The sequence below is a fragment of the Heliangelus exortis genome, chromosome 8, assembly GCF_036169615.1.
Source record: "Heliangelus exortis chromosome 8, bHelExo1.hap1, whole genome shotgun sequence".
Taxonomy (NCBI): Eukaryota; Metazoa; Chordata; class Aves; order Apodiformes; family Trochilidae; genus Heliangelus; species Heliangelus exortis.
In genome coordinates this window covers 19,327,307-19,343,439 of record NC_092429.1, presented here as the reverse complement: position 1 = coordinate 19,343,439, position 16,133 = coordinate 19,327,307, and the positions used below count along the sequence as shown (strand labels likewise).

The following is a 16,133-nucleotide window of genomic DNA, read 5'->3' as shown; positions in this document are numbered from 1 at the left end:
TCATGGGAGTCGGATCGCATTCTGCAAACTGCAAAGGGGTGTGGTAAATACTTGGTGGGGTTGCAGCAGAGCCTCATGTGATACCTTCTATTCTCAGCATAGGTTAAAATTAGAACTAGGCTGACATTGCATTGGAGTCTGAGTGAAAGTCCTGAATGGTTTTGGTAGTGCAGACAAGCTTTGTAATCTATCCCTGCTTTTGCCCAGAAAGCTATGAGTCAGAAAATCCTTGAAGACACCAAATAATTGAGGTAAGGTGAGTAACTCTTTTAGTTGCCTGAAGTTGTTGGGATATCTGATTAGTTGGGAGTAAATTTGCAGTAGTTTTACAGCCATGCTTGGAAATTGATTTCTGAAAAGTTGGCCATGAAGACAGGATTATGTTCTTTATTTTCCTAACAAAAAATAAGATTAAGAATAGGCAGCTTTTGGTGCTAGTCCTGCTATTATATAATTAAATCTCCTTGAAAACGTAGTCATATACTTGGGCCCTTTGTCATGTTTCATGGTTCTAAACCAGTATTTATTGAATAATATGCATTCCACAAGCAAAAGAGAGTTGCCCTATATAAGCTTTACTAAAAATAAGTATTGTTTCAACTGTCCAACACGATACTGGTTTTAGTACAAGTACTAACATCTCTTTTCTGCACAACTTATGTAAAAAGATTTCTATTTTTCAACTTAAATGATAGAAAAGATTACTTTGAAAGACAGACATGTAGCAATTATTGTAAGGAAATATATGAATGAAAAGACATGGAGTTTCACTTTGGTTGTTATCCACCTGCTTGTTGGGAAGAAAGTTATCCTCATTTTTTTAGTTTGAATGGGTATGTAAGATGTTTTTCATATTTGTCCCTGCAAATATTAGTAAAAAGTTTGAAAGGAAGCATTCAGATAATCAGTGTTCAGGGTACGCTGCTGTTGGCATAAAGTTTAGCTTTCCAAGATTATCTGAATATCCCTATCTTGGTTCCAGTTTATCTCCAAAGAAAACCAAACCCTTTCTGAAATAACTACAATAATAGGAATAAGAGTGTTTTTAAGAGGGGTGGAGATGACTCTGACTGAGTATCCTACTTTGATGCACTTCAGAAAAATAGGTATTAATTATTTTTTTGCTTTTGTATAACTTTTTTTTCTGTTTGGGTTTTTTTGTTGTTATTTTTTGTTTTGGTTTTGGTTTTTTATTTTTTTTTAATGTGGATCCTGACACTCAGCAGAGCTACAAGAAGATTTGTTGAAACAGTATAAAAAGCCTTCTCTTAAAGGTAATGCATTACAAACTGTAAAATATATTGTAATGAGTTAAACTATGAATAACATTAAGTCAAATAAAATGTCATAATTTACTCCCAGCAAATGTTCGGTTTTGCTAAAGTGCAAAACTCCTCTATTTACAAAGCTCCCAGGATGCATCTACTAAGATTAAACTGCCTTAAATTGCAGGTAACAGCTTAATTTCTCCTGGGAAGGGAATGAATGCTCATATCTGCATTCAATAATTGTGGTCAGTACTTAGCCTTGAAAATTGGAAGGACTTGAGAGAAGCAGTTGTTCATTGACTAAGAATGCAGAGAGATTGCAATAATACCATTTCTTATTTTAAGAAAATGTACCTAGCTGCAATTACCTGTTTTTCTAAAAAGAAAGCAGTTGGTAACATTCTGCTGGTACCTATACATTAACTACATTTAATAATACAATCAAGTCAGTATTGCAGTCTTTAGTTTTCACATCACTGTTTCCATCTGGTAGATGATACTTGCGCTAAGGCACCGAGCCTGAAATTCACAGTCAGATTCCTGTGGCTGAATCTGAGCATGTGAGGATCATGACTGAAACTGCAGTTTGCCTGGGAACATTCAGTGATGTGAAGAGGCTCTGGGAGGTGCGAATACACAAGATAAGTGAAGAATTACAGAAAGAAAAAGAATTTAGAGAGAGATGTGCAGGAAGGTAGGTGTATTGTAGATCTTCAAGCATATGAAAAGCTAGATCACATCTTAATATTTCAGAAGACTGTAACAGTTCCAACTCATCTATAATCTCATTGTTTATTCGTTACTCCAGCAGAATTCCCACCAATTAGAATATCACAGTGTGGTCAGGTCAAACCAGAAATTGTGTATACATTATGTGCACATTACATCCCCCAAATTCTCTCCTGTGTGGATATTCTCACCAGAATGTGAAAATGTTATACTTTATTCTCCAGGGAGAATAACTCTGTTAACAGGGTTGCTTGGTCTTCTGCCAAGCCAGCAATTTAATGAAATGTGAAGATATTTAGCATTCTGTTTTTGGAAATCTTCCTAGTATGTCAGATGTGTTTGAAACGGAATAACAAAATTACAAGTTGCCAATGGAAAATACAAGCAGACAATTAGCCTAATGTTTGTAATTCTTGCTTAAGTCCTCCTAGGAACTAATCAAGTTATAATAATCCTTGGCTGATTGTGTTTGATTTCACTTACAATTGGTGGAAGGCTTTCCTTACAGGAGATTGCTTCAAAATGAATGGCTGTGGAACTTAATCCCACATGACTTGATATTTTGTTGCCCTGTTGCAACATGATAAAAGTGAGTAGTTACATTGCCCTTCTGTATTTTGACTGTAATTACATCAACCAAACATTACTTTAGTTTCTTGTTTTCGCTCAAGTTTGTATTATATGTAGCATCCACATATAATAATTGTTGACATCAAAAAAATCCACTCTATCTTTGTTCCCAAAAGTAGTAATTATTGCTTGTATTTATTGCTGCATCTCTGACAGTTCTTTTTTTCCCTTCTAGGCTGATACTTGTCTGGGAGGAGAGAGCCACTTTAGCAAAGCTCAAAGAAAAAGTTATTCATGAAGATGGAAGAGCAATTTTAAGGATAGAGGAAGAAGAATGGAAGGTGGTCTTGATAGGAATGAATATTGCTTGGACTGATTTACTGGAAATTGAGAGTTTATTACATAAATCTTAAATCTTCATTTAACATTAACACACCAGGACTGCTGAAGACCCTCTTTGTTTTGGTGCATGAAAATACTTTTTACAGTTGTTTACTTTCTATTTCAAAGAGTGAAAATGAGCCAGCAGATCCCCAGAATACTAATGTTCTGGTTTCTCATGCATGGGGTGAAGCAGCCTTTTGTAGAATCAGTGACAGAGTGGGAGCCAACAGTCTGTTCTGAGACACACAAACAAGCAGGTGCCAGTTCCTATGAAGTGGTGAGAATTGGAGTATTTTGAGGCCAGTGAAGAGGGTCACAGCCAGTAATACTCTGGTGGTCCCTAGGTCAGTGTTTCTTGTTCAGGCCTTGTAATATACAAGTTTTTTTCTATTCCTCAGCTCTTGTACTATCAGCTGCTCTCAGTGTTTCTTAACAGAACAGGAAATACAATTTAATCATCATTTAAACACAAAGAGCTATTTAGAGCAGTTTCACCTTCAGTTATATTGGCTTTGTTAAATAACAGAAACAAAAGCAAGCCTGAGTAACAAGACTGTTACTGTGTCAAATAAAACTTCTACCTAGGCCTATATTCTTGTAAATTAAGCTTAATTTCTTCTGGTTCATATTTCTTGTCTTAGACTCTACCTTCATGCCTACTGAAACTACTCCACCTCCAGGAATGGCAGCTTCATAGAACTTCTTTGCAGAAAATTCCTCAGTTCATTGGAAGATTTCACAATCTTGTTGTTCTGGATCTGTCCCGGAACTCAATTGAAAGTGTACCTAAAGAAATTGGTGAGCTGTGCTTGCTTTGTTTTTTAAACTGCTTTTCTAAGAAAATTAATCTGACACAAACATGCAATTTTTGTGCACTTTGCCTGTGTAACAATCCTATTGGGTAGTGTGAAAACAGACAATTTGAATCTGACAATGAGATGGAGATCTGAAACCTACGTATTCCATATAAATTAAAGGAAAAAAAAAAAAAAAAAAAAAGCTGGATGAAGGAGATGTCTTTATGAAAGGTTCCCATGAGGAAAAAAAAGCTTGTGAGCACAGCAGGTACTAGATATCAGAATGCAGCTAGAAAAGTGATATTGAAAAACAGGCCTCAGGTTTTGAGTCCACAGCATGAGTAGCCTATGTTTTAGTTGTCGGTCGGGTTTTTTTTGTAGCACTCTACTGAAGTTCAGTTCTGTACTAAAGAGTCTTGATGTTTGAATTTGTTTGAATTTCAGAAAATCTTTTTTTTTTTTCTTTTTTTTTTTTTTTAAGAACAAAGAGCACTTGTTTAGCAGCATAAGGATAATACAAAATGAGTAATATTGTACTTCAGATAGAATTAACATGAACATTTATGATTTCTCATCTGTGCCCTCTGCAGGCCAGCTGACTAGCCTCCAGGAGCTGCTTCTCAGTTACAATAGAATAAAGTCTGTTCCTGAGGAAATAAGTAACTGTGTCAGTCTGGAAAGACTGGAACTGGCTGTCAACAGGAGTATTTGTGATCTTCCTCCTCAGGTTTTAATGGACTGTTTTGTTTTGCTTAGTTTTGTCTAAATCATATTTTAAATTTATCCAAAATCGATTGTCATTAAATGTTGGACTCTGTGTTTTTAGATTTGCTTTGATACTCTGATTTCACAACTGCTCCACAGAAACACCTATGTGAACTATATTTGTATGACTAGTCAAACAGAAGCCACATGAGAAGGATGAGCATATACATATAGTTTAGTAGCTGATGAAGCCAGTCTTTATTTTGCTAGATAAATGGTTTGGTAGTGCATGTAGGACCGTGATATGCTTGATGTTTTTTTGTTTAGACTGAAGGTCTTCATTGATTTATGCCATTGAGGACCTGATACTTTAGCACAGAGAAGTTTCCTTTTATGTTTGAGAATGCAAATTCAGACCATATGCCAGGACACCACTGTATGATCTTCAGCAGAGCTGTTAGCTCTGAAATGGGTTTGTGTGATTTATACAGCTGCCTATGCATGAAGACTCAAATGAATGTTATTCTGAGATGCTGAATGCAATTAAGAGAGAATAAAAATAACTGCTTACCTACTACTGATCTTTAAATTGGACTGCTAAATGTGAATGAGATCTGCATCTCTGAGTCTCTTAGAAATTACAAGTATGTAACTATATTTGCTTGTTATAATTTATTTAAAAAACAGTAGTGGTAATAGCTGACAGCAGTCAGTCCCTTGCAAAATTGAGCGAGTCCAAACAGAAAAGTGTAATAACAAATCTTCAGATGAAAATTTACACTATTAATTAGAATGCAGAATTTACAAAATCTGTGTGAATACAGGTTATATGGTGTAATGTGGAGTGATAGCTATTAAATTAACAGTTCATAGCAAATACATAGTTCTGTCCTATTGAGGCTATGCTGATGTGAACACTGAAGCTGTGGTTGTATATACTTGAGTAGCACTCAGTGCTCAGACAGAGAAGATTTGCAATAAAACATCTTTGCATCCCTTGAACATTGTAAAACCACCTCAAGATGTGATTGACCAAAGGACTTAGGTGTTGCAATACTGAATGATGCTTTGTTTATTTGTAGAATGTCTTTCCATAGTAACAGATTTCACAATATGCAAGGTGTCTAGGATCACTGTAAAATACAGCCCATGCAATTTGAGCCATATACATCTAAATATCTAACTAATGAAAAATGGCATATTGCATAGAATATGAAATGCTAAGGACAACGCTGTCTTTAATATTCGGCTTCTCAAGGCTTGGGTTGTATCTATCTGCTTGATCAGTTTCAAACTTACCTACTTTCTGTGTGAGAACTGTAATTGTTATGTAATATCAGCTATGGCAACTCAAAAAACACTCTGTGTTTACTAAACAAATTCCAGAATGTGTTGTAATGTTTTTGAATGGTTTCTTTTTTCAGTCAACAGTATTAAAACAGTCCTGTAATGGAACAGCTATACAAACTTGAACTAAATCTCACTTACTTTTCAGCTCAGTGATTTAAAGAAGCTTTCACACGTAGATCTGTGCATGAATCAGTTCACTACCATCCCTTCAGCTCTTCTCAACATGCCCAATTTAGAATGGTTAGATATGGGAGGAAATAAAATCCAGGAGCTTCCTGATGTGATTGACAGGTAAATAAACTCAATGCTCACATTTTACTCTCAATTCCATTGTATTGATATTCCAGTTATTAAATCCTACTTCAAAATATTAATGTTAAATTCACTACAAACTTAAGATCTACCAGCCCTAATGTGATAGTTTGTATGAGCTGAAATAATCCAATCACCTTTGTTGCCTAACAAAATCTAATGTTTTAAACCAGATGTTAGGTGATTATCTTGAATACGGGGCTTCCTTTGAGAACTGTTATCTTATTTATGAGAGCCCTGTATGTGGCTGTAAAAATGAATCAATTAATTACTTTTTATTAATGAATTTTAAGATTAATTTTTTATATATCTGTTGTGCAAATTCCTATTTTACAGAATGGAAAATCTCCACACCTTATGGCTTCAAAGAAATGAGATAAAATCTTTGCCAGCAACCATTTGTAATATGAAAAATCTTAGTACTCTCGTCCTTAGCAACAACAAAATTAAAGATATTCCAGCTTGTATGAAGGATATGGCAAATCTGAGGTAAGAAAAAGCAACAGAAATATAAATAGTAGAAGGTAAGTTTTAAAGCCTCCCTAGAGTTGTGTATCATAGAGTGGCACTAAAGAAGGGAAAAAGAAAGGCATGTCCACTATTGTGCAGATGGACACAAGACCAAATAAAGCAGTATGATTACACAGATGCATGACAATTGAGGATCTGGTTGAGAAAGCTTTCTATACCATAACTTATTTAAATAGGTAAGCTATAATTGGTACAGTCTGCTCCTCTAGAAAAAGGAGACTGAAATACATTTTCTCATTTCTTAAAGGGGCAAATTAAAAGGCCACTTCTAATTGGCCTTTTATGTCACTCTCTAAAGCCAAGAATCTGGAGGAAAAATGTGCCAAGCATAAAAATGACAAAAGGTACAAGTTTGGCACTAACAAGTCAGGCATTCAAAATTACAGAAAAGGGATTAGGTCTAAGGATATGAGTAAAACTCTCCTGTACTTGATTTAAAAAAAAAAAAAAAAAGTAATTTGTAATTGGTAGAATCAAAAGTGTTATTTTGTATATTGTGACAGAAAATTTGCTAATGTTTGCATTTTCATTTGAGTTATTGGATGCTAGCCATTTTAGAGAAACAATGCTTGCCTAAATAAATCATGTCTAACCCAGTAAGACAATTCCTGTTTTCAGATGTTTTGGAAGAAGCAGCACCTAATTAAACAAGTTATGTACAAGCATAGACCTAGGGACAGACAAGGACCAAAGGACAGGGGTGGTTATTACCTTGCAAAGTTGGGGAGGATACAGGCATTTACACTCTGTTCTCATCCACTCATCTGTGTGTGGAAGTTCAGTAAGGCTGACAGTAGGATGAAAATCTGAAGATGAAATAGGACTGCAATATTTTCTTCCACCACCATCAGACACTGTTATTGAAAGGCAACTTCTTAGCTTAGTTTACTTAATATTACTAATGTAGTGGTTTGTTTAGCGTAAGAAAAGACTCATTTTTGCTCAAAATAATGTTTGAGGAATCTTAATTTAGTTTCAAGAGTTATCTCTGGACAAAATCTAGTGCAAGAGTAACCTTTCCTGGTGAATTGTCAGATTTGTCAACTTCAGAGACAACCCACTGGAGTTAGAAATAAAACTCCCTCCATGTGAGAATACAGAAGAGGAGGAAGAACGGGAGATGTTTGGCATTGAATTCATGCACATGTACATCCAGGAGTCACTCAAGAGAACAGGTACAGTGCTTTATTAATTCTGATCTTTCTGGAATACAGTGAGGAAGGGAAGGATAAAGTATATTAAAAAGCTAGGATACATATGCAAACGAACCATGAATAATCTTCTTAATAAATGAGTAAAACTTTAAAGAAAAAATGTTGACAGACTTCTGCTGAGGGCAGGGGCCCTCACTTCAGTATCAGGAGTTGGCACAGCAGGCCCCTGCATGAACAGCATATATTCTAGTAGGAATGTACTGGACCCATGCAAGATTGGAATAAATGTGCTTGAGTTACAACCTGGGTAACTAGAAGTTGATAGAAGTTTACACAGCATGGGTCTCCCACCACTGTTTGCCTCATGAAGCTCAATTTTCCCTGTTTTTGGTTGTTGTCCACATGGGACTGCCAAGGAAGGAGTTCCCAATGTACATATTTTAGCCATGAATTATTGACACTTGATAAAACAGATGTTTTCTCACAACTTGCCTTCCCTGACAGAAAATCCAATCACCTAAATAGAGCACCTCACAATTTCATCCCAGTTCTAAGTCACTGAAAAAAAAATGCTCTAGGTAGTCTCCAAAAGTAACAGCTTAGTTGAAGAGAACACACTAAGCTCTTCTCAATGGATGTGAAGGTGGCAGCCATTACTTGAACTGAGAACTTCATTCATTGAAGATATAAAATGTTCTTTCCTGCCTTCTTTTTACATATTGTGAAGCACTAAAAAATGAATGACTGAAATGCTTTTAGAACACTAAGCCAGTAAGCCAGTGTATTTTAATTTATTACTTTTTATATATTCATTTAATGAATGAATTATCAAATTAGCAAAAATATATCAAGAAGAGTTTAAAAATAAGTTTTCTTCCCTAACAGCTTCCTCTAGGACTGTGGGCTAATGAAAGTACCTAGAGCCTACCTATATAATTTAAGAGGAAACAATCATATAATATGCTAAGTTTGAAGGGACCCATTCAGACTGAAAATCAAGTCTGTTAATGTCTCTTCTTTTAACCTACTGTCTTTCAGGAAATCTGGAAAGTTGTACCTCTGATCCTTCTCCTATCATAAATGCTAAAGAATAAAGAATGTAACTGCAAATGAAAGAAAATATCAAGTATGCTGCCTAGCCTAGCAAAGAGGTTTACAACAGGTTTAAAATATTACTAGGGATTTTATTTTTCCACTTACGACAACTGGTTTGCATAGTTGTAATTCCCAGTGAAACTGGGAAATATATGACCTTTTCCTGGGTACATGAAAGACTAAAGCAGTTTTTTTGTAAGAAAATAATTATTTAAAAAAAAAATATCCATGGAAGCTGTCTGGATTTTTTTTCCTGCCAATTCCAAGTCCATCTTCTGTCACGTAGCTGTCTCTGGTAGCAAAGCTGGACTTGGGACAGCTGTCAACAGGACATTCTCCAAGGACACAGCAGACTCTGTATAATACTGTAGTGCAGCCTTATATCCTCGTTGTTGTAAATATTCAATCCGTCCATAATCAATGAGCAGTTTACAGAGGCAACCTATCTCCTTTCGTTCTTCAACACTAAGTATCCTAGTTTCATAAAAAGGAGAAAAAGAACAAATGTGTGAGAAGAAGAGTTATTGTTAATTTATATTAGTAGTTAAGCTTAGAAAAACTAATGAAATCACTAAGCTTATTTAAATTTGTGCAGCAAGCATGACTGTTTAAGTATTTTGAAACATGTCTATGAAAATTGTTTTTAAAGTAGAAAATTTCTATAAATTTATTAATTAAAGTCTTTCTGTAAAATGAATTATTTTGAGGACCCAAAACAATTTTAAGTACCCTAAACACTTCACTATACATAACTTGGCTTTCTGCTAAGAAAATCCATTTGCTAAGAAAAATTAAAAATGCCATACCCTTGTGAAGTATCAGCACCACTCTCTGTCTTGCTGCATGTTTGCTCGTGTTCTTCTGGGTCATTAGTTTGATCTTCACTTTCTGGACTTGCGGAGACTTTGGCTGTGATTTCTCTCATGCCACAAGTGGCCCAGCTACTCATTCTCTGAAAATAATGAAATTCTACTGGTCCAAGTCCTACTGATTTAAAAAACTCTCTGCCTACATAATGTGTCCAGTCACACTTGTGATGGCAGCACAGTGCAATAACAATTCCAGCTACAGGCTTACAGTCTTCCTTATTGTGTTCATTATCATCAGAGTTGTTAGAAGCCACCTCTGTCTTATCATTCCTAGAGCGTTTGGGTGCAGGCTCTTCATTTTCTCCATCACAGCAAGTTGTGTAACTTTCAACCAAGCATCTCAAAGCAAGATCTGGGAGAAAACAGATATACCCCTCACAAAAAACAGTGATTAACACCCTGCCATTATTTATACAGGGTGTATCATGTTTGGGAATGTACTTCCCACAAAGAATAATAAAAGCATACTTCACAAACTAAGCCAAAAAGGAATTTCAAGGATAAACTAAAAATTACAAGCATGCTTTGAAAACATGAACCCTAGCTACTAAATTAATATTATGAGAAGTCTGGAGCTACTAAGGGCTTATCCTCTTGAATTTTGTCCTGCATAAATGAATCTGAAATATTTTGGTTAACAAATTGACATATTGTAGGAGAACTTCCTCCCTGTAAAACAGGCAAGTATTTGTTCTGATGGTTTGGTATCTAGGACACAATTCAATATGTACATGTACTTTTGAAATGCTTCACTATATCATCTTTGTAAGAGTACCTATATAGGTCTCATATTTGAGATGTCTTTGTCTACACAGCAGATTTACAAGGTTAGAAAAAGTGTATTAGCTGAAAATTTGGCAGGACAGAAACATGTTATTCTCGTTTGTTTGCTTGGAATACATATTCAGGCAGCCAATACAAATTTAGAAAAAAATATTGTAGAGTAGAGGCTCTACAGTGTTAAAAAAAACCCATAACTTTCAATCTGTTCTACTCTATAAGGAGCAAGAAAAGTTTTACTTCTGTCTAAAGTAACCTTGCATCTATTGTCCATTTATTATTCCACTGAAGTCAACAAATATTTAGATTATAATTGCTAGATTCACCAACAAAGGGTCAGAGGGCAAGAAAAACTTAAAAGGACAGTTTGGACAATCAGTCCATTCCATTTGTTAAGTTGTAGTATCTTAATTTTTTGCAGTTAACACACATATAATTCATACCTGTTGCAGCCCCACACAAATGCTTCCCAATTCCTACTACAGGTAGTTTCTTCTTCTCCAAAACAGGCACCTTCTCTAGAGGAAAAAAAAAACAAAACCAGAAAGAAAATTAACACACACACACAATCCAAAACAACCCCAAAACCTTTATTATTGTAGTTGGAGCAATGTTTTTTTCAGATAAAATAATTCCAGCACACTTAAAAAAAGAAATAAACGTTTATCTACACTAAAACCAGTGGTTTGCACACACAGTTATAAGCTGTTAAAAGGAAACTTTAGCTTACTTTTTCTAGAACTAGGAGAAGCAGATGCTGTGGCTGAGAAGCATATATGATCATTTCAGCCTTTCTGTGCTGCCTATCAAGCATAAATGTGATATTCATACATCTCCTGATGATGGGTGTTCCCACAGATTCTACACTATCGATAACACATCATCACGCATCACTTGCTTCACTCTGCACACCTAAACCAAGCACTGTCAAGGTGTTTAATCCTGAAAAAAAACCTTTGAAGTGTTTTCTGTTTTGGCATTTCTCACCTATTGTAGTGAAATGAGGCAACCAGGTGGCACTAATTGCCAGGTAGTGGGCATGAGCTTGTATTAAGCCCACCTGTGCCTGATCAGGGCGGGCCCCTACTGCGCATGAGCAGGATTAGAGGGCCAATAAAAGGTGAAGCTTGAAGCACAAGCTCAGCTCAATCCTGAGCAAACCAGCAGAGAGATTGGCTGCTTTTGGAGCAGTAGCACCGATCCAGGCTGGTCAGCCCTGAGGGAAATAGACTCAGAGCACTATTCATTGAGTTTCTGCTGGAACACCTGGTTGGACCTTGGAGCACCGAGCCCTAAGAGAGGTTTGTCTTGCAACATCTGGTGGAGAATGCGGGCAAACCCGAGCAATGCTGAGGCCGTGGGTTCAAGCCTCACCCTAAGGGTGATGAGCTCCAGTGGTGCAATCAGGTTAGCACAGTGCTGAGACAAAGCTCCAGTGATGCAATCAGGTTAGCACAGTGCTGAGACAAAGCTCCAGTGGCACAATCAGGTTAGTGCGGTGCCCTCAGAAGCAGTAAAAGCAGCCAATCTCTCTGCTGGCTTGCTCAGGAGTGAGCTGAGCTTGTGCTTCAAGCCTCACCTTTTATTGACCCCCCCCCTGTCCTGCTCATGCGCAGTAGGGGCCCGCCCTAATCAGGCACAGGTGGGCTTAACACAAGCTCATGCCCACTACCTGGCAATTAGTGGCACCTGGTTGCCTCATTTCACTACAACCTATAATGATGTTCTGTAAGTGTATAAAATTCAGTAAATTTTAAATCTCCATTTAATATATTGATATGTGTGTGTATGTGTATATATACACACACAGCGTTAACATGCCCAAGCAACCACTGAGAATATCAGAGGTTCAAAAGCAAATCCATTTAAGCACACTACATACAAACAGACTTGAAATCCAGTGGTCAAAATCTGAAATTAAGCTTGTTTCACAATTACACAAGCCAAGAAGGGACTTACTTAAACACAGATGCTGGATATCAACTTGAAGCCTTTCAAATACAGAATCTTTCCTTTTATGTTTTCCATCTATCTGTGTAAAGAGAATAAGATCATCAGGTAGGGTTGGCCACTAGTAGTCATAGTTTTGCTTCAGGTTATAATTCTGGACTCTTCCTGTCAAATCAACATCTGTATATTTCCAACATTAGACACTAGGATTTTTTTCTGACAGATTTGTTATTGGTGAAGTATGAAATGTAAGCAATTGCACTTTTAAACTTTTTTTAAAAAATTTTTTTAAATTAAAAGGCTTCATGTTATTTTTAAGACAAAAAGCAAATAACCAAAAGCTTCAATAACGACTTTAAAAATCATACATAACAGACAGTGCCCCCCCTACCTTGAATCTTGTAGTTGCCCTTTCCACAAGCAAAAACTGAACGTTTTCAGCATTCTGTAATGCAGCATAAACCCAGTGTGACAGCTTTCCTCGCCCAGCTCCAAACTCAACAAAACATCTTCCTGGACCAAGTAAATGTAATTTTTCCAAGTTACCTAAAATAGAAGCCTACAAACATCAACAGGTTATTTACAAACCAAGCATATACATACACTATGTACTGTGGTGTGTGGCAGAAAAATTATTACTTCACCAAACTGCAGAAGACTCTTACAAGTCTTCCCTTTCATGAGGGACTGGGGATTTTATGTGTATAGAGGAAGGCATTATATGACTTGTCAGCATCACACTGCCTTTCTTCCATTGCTCACAGAACTCTACCCATAAGTTTTTGGAATGGGTTTTTTAAATCAAATACTCATTATAATATTATTCTCTGCTGATTCTCGAAGTAGCCATCTCAAATACAGGTACAGCACTGTGTTTTCTGTGAAGCATTAGTGCCTGCAGGGCACTCTCTTCTGCAGTTACACATTTTGTAATAGAGAGAGCAGAGCACAGGAAGAAAGTACTAGAAACAGACATGTCTTATTTTTAAACTTTACTTCTCAAAACTGCCTATTTTGCAATCCATCTCCCTTAAAATTTCTGCTATTCAATATTCATTAAAAGGGACAGAAGGTAAACTCAGGCTCTCCAATTCTTTTTATACATCTGTTAGGAAACCAGGAAATCTAGGACTAGCTTTCACAAGAAGAAGTAAAAAATTTGTTTTTCTTGTTAGCAAATACAATATTGTACCTTTTGTAGCTCAGATTCATGTAAGTATAAAATAAGAATTTAGAAGTAAAAACTCAGAAGACCACAAAATTTGTATTTTAGTATTTTAAATGTTTTTTAGTAACAAAGGAGACATTGAAAGGTTTTATATCTGCTACTATTTGAAGAGCATAGTTATACAGCATACCAGATTTCCTCTGTATGAAGTGACTACCATAATGCAGACACAATTGCTCAAATTTACAGCAGAATTCCACATTTAAAAACCTCTGTAGCTATTACTGAAGCAGTGACCATACCTGCTGCTTCAGGTGTTTGAAAGCAGATTCTCCATTCTTTGGGTCATTTAAGGCTTCTTGTAAAGCCTGGTGGGACAGTATTTGGTCCTTAAGGCAAAGTTCCAGGCCTGCATGCAAATGCAAAGCTTTTAGGTATAGGTTTCCAGTTGCCAAGAGTTTCTGGTCTTGTAATGCACATTACTGTATTCAGACATGAGCTCAATTTGTAGCACTAACAAAACAGTCTATTGGGAACATAAATCTATCATTGTATGTTTGTAACAGAGTCGTATGGTTATCTATAGTTATATTTGGGAAACAAGAAACACAAAAGGAGAGAAAATTAGTTTCATGAACTAAATATCAGTGTTTTATGATTCTCCCAATCTAGTTTATTCTTCTGCATAAAATTTAGCTATTGGAGGAATGTCTCCATCTTGATAATTAGTTGGTACGTGTTTAGTGCCTAATGTCTCACATCTTCACAGATACCTAACAACAAAAATAACAATGAACTTAAATCCATTTAAAACATCTTGTTCTCAGTTATATGCAAACTTACCATTACATGCTTTTTTCAACTTGATAATCAGGTTCTGCAGCTCCTCTTTGGAGAGAGAAGAGATTGGTACCTTTTTAAAGGAAAAAAAGTGCCATCCATAAGTACCTTTTTATTTTTGTTAGTTCTTTAGTCACATGAACAATTGCAGCATGTTTTTTGGGACTGAGCTTTTGAAAAAATAAACGTACTCACTTGTTTTTCTGGTATTTCTGATACATCTTTTAAACCTGCATTAATATCTTGAACAAAGTAGACCTTTAAAATTCAAAAGAAAAGAAAATTGGTTTTGTAAATTACCAGGTTGGAAAAAGCTAAATTCTTCATTGTTTTTATAATAAAAGTACATAGCAATGGGGATCCACTGCAAAAGAAGATACTCCGAGTAATTTTTTTTCCTATAGTGTGATCTTGTATCCCCAGCAGAAATTACTCTTCTGAAACACTGATAAGATTGAACACATTGTTGTGAATGCTTACTTGATTGATTCTAGAGACTGTTTTAAGGTTTCACAAGTAATACTAAAGCAGCAGCATTCATAAGGCTGAAATATAGCTGTTGAAACATACATACATACAATGCAGCTGTCATTGTAGCTTTCCATAACTCACCACTATCTTGGGTGATGCAGGCAGCTGGCCTGGGTAGCAGACTTGTAGCTTTACTTTCTGAGAACAACCTCTCACTAACCCTTTCATAGAATCATAGAATCATAGAATTAGCTGGGTTGGAAGGGACCTCAGAGATCAAGTCCAACCCTTGACCCACCGGTGCGGTTCCCAGCCCATGGCACTGAGTGCCACATCCAGTCTCTTTTTAAATGTCTCTAGGGATGGAGAATCCACCACTTCACCGGGCAGTCCATTCCATTGCCTGATCACCCTCTCCGTAAAAAAATTCTTTCTGATATCCAACCTAAATCTCCCCTGGCACAACTTAAGACTGTGTCCTCTTGTCTTGTTGAAAGTCGTCTGGGAAATGAACTTTAAAATGAACAGCATTATGAGAGACTGTTCTTGGAGAATGTTTTTGAGAAAAAATAATTCAATGTTTTAATTTGTAAACAAGTGAACTGAAAAGCTGTTCTGAACTACAGTGAGAGAAGACATAGATGACGGGGAGGCTAAAGTATGAACTCCATCAAGCTTGTTCAGCTTCCATACCATCCTTACATGTAGCACTTGCTAAGATTGCTGTCCTCCAGCTCACAGCTGCTGTCAGCTCAGTAAGTTCTCTGCAGAAGTGAAATGTTTTGGGTCTTAAATCTGAGAGGAAGGTGCTGAATTTATATTGCACTTACTGGCTTTGGCTTCTCTCTTGAATTACATTTTTTTAAGTGCTTTTGTAGTTGGTCTTCATATACAGTACTAAAATCCAAACGGAAAGAGAAGTAAGCAACAGCATTTACCATATGAACTGAACAACTGAACAACTGACAAAGAATAGAAAAAAACGTTTACATAACTTACTGTTTTGGATCAAGAGGGCATGGAATTCTTTTTCTCTCATTTTCTTCCTAGTTAAAAGAGAAGTTTTAGACAACGCTTCAGCAGTGTTGTTGTTTTAGAAAAGCTACTGAATGACACCCGAGTTTCACAGAACATTTAGTCTGAAATAGGAGAGGTTACCC

The 16,133-nt window shown here is 36.3% G+C and overlaps 2 protein-coding genes across 6 annotated transcripts in view; one reads left to right on the top strand and one right to left on the bottom strand.

Annotated features, from left to right (window-relative positions):
• The first annotated feature begins 108 nt into the window (after positions 1 to 108).
• LRRC39 (leucine rich repeat containing 39) lies at positions 109 to 9,710 on the top strand. Of its 5 annotated transcripts, none has more exons than XM_071750927.1 (10): positions 109 to 251; positions 1,227 to 1,274; positions 1,762 to 1,962; positions 2,803 to 2,908; positions 3,593 to 3,749; positions 4,339 to 4,475; positions 5,949 to 6,094; positions 6,452 to 6,604; positions 7,682 to 7,821; positions 8,839 to 9,710. In XM_071750927.1, the coding sequence occupies exons 3-10, from the start codon at positions 1,838 to 1,840 to the stop codon at positions 8,892 to 8,894; spliced, it is 1,020 nt and encodes a 339-aa protein (XP_071607028.1). In that variant the 5' UTR covers positions 109 to 251; positions 1,227 to 1,274; positions 1,762 to 1,837; the 3' UTR covers positions 8,895 to 9,710. The 5 variants fall into 5 exon arrangements, with proteins under 5 accessions (XP_071607028.1, XP_071607026.1, XP_071607025.1 ...); XM_071750925.1 differs by having other exon boundaries at positions 111 to 251; positions 1,224 to 1,274; XM_071750924.1 differs by having other exon boundaries at positions 112 to 256; positions 1,224 to 1,274.
• The window catches only part of TRMT13 (tRNA methyltransferase 13 homolog), an 8,686-nt gene continuing 358 nt past the window's right edge, over positions 7,806 to 16,133 (bottom strand). Inside the window, exons 3-12 of the mRNA XM_071749809.1 lie at positions 15,973 to 16,019; positions 15,804 to 15,870; positions 14,698 to 14,760; positions 14,506 to 14,575; positions 13,965 to 14,071; positions 12,886 to 13,053; positions 12,504 to 12,576; positions 10,988 to 11,062; positions 9,702 to 10,116; positions 7,806 to 9,369 (exon numbers count right to left, since the gene is read on the bottom strand). Of these exons, the coding sequence (XP_071605910.1) occupies positions 9,174 to 9,369; positions 9,702 to 10,116; positions 10,988 to 11,062; positions 12,504 to 12,576; positions 12,886 to 13,053; positions 13,965 to 14,071; positions 14,506 to 14,575; positions 14,698 to 14,760; positions 15,804 to 15,870; positions 15,973 to 16,019 (1,281 nt within the window). The 3' untranslated portion in view covers positions 7,806 to 9,173. The remainder of the gene's footprint in view (positions 9,370 to 9,701; positions 10,117 to 10,987; positions 11,063 to 12,503; positions 12,577 to 12,885; positions 13,054 to 13,964; positions 14,072 to 14,505; positions 14,576 to 14,697; positions 14,761 to 15,803; positions 15,871 to 15,972; positions 16,020 to 16,133) is intronic.

Bases quoted from the DNA above. Each gene is read 5' to 3' on its own strand.
- LRRC39 (XM_071750927.1), top strand. From the start codon at position 1,838: ATGACTGAAACTGCAGTTTGCCTGGGAACATTCAGTGATGTGAAGAGG. The intron at 4,476-5,948 runs GTTTTAATGGAC...CTTACTTTTCAG, and splicing joins TTTGTGATCTTCCTCCTCAG to CTCAGTGATTTAAAGAAGCT. The intron at 7,822-8,838 runs GTACAGTGCTTT...ACTGTCTTTCAG, and splicing joins GGAGTCACTCAAGAGAACAG to GAAATCTGGAAAGTTGTACC.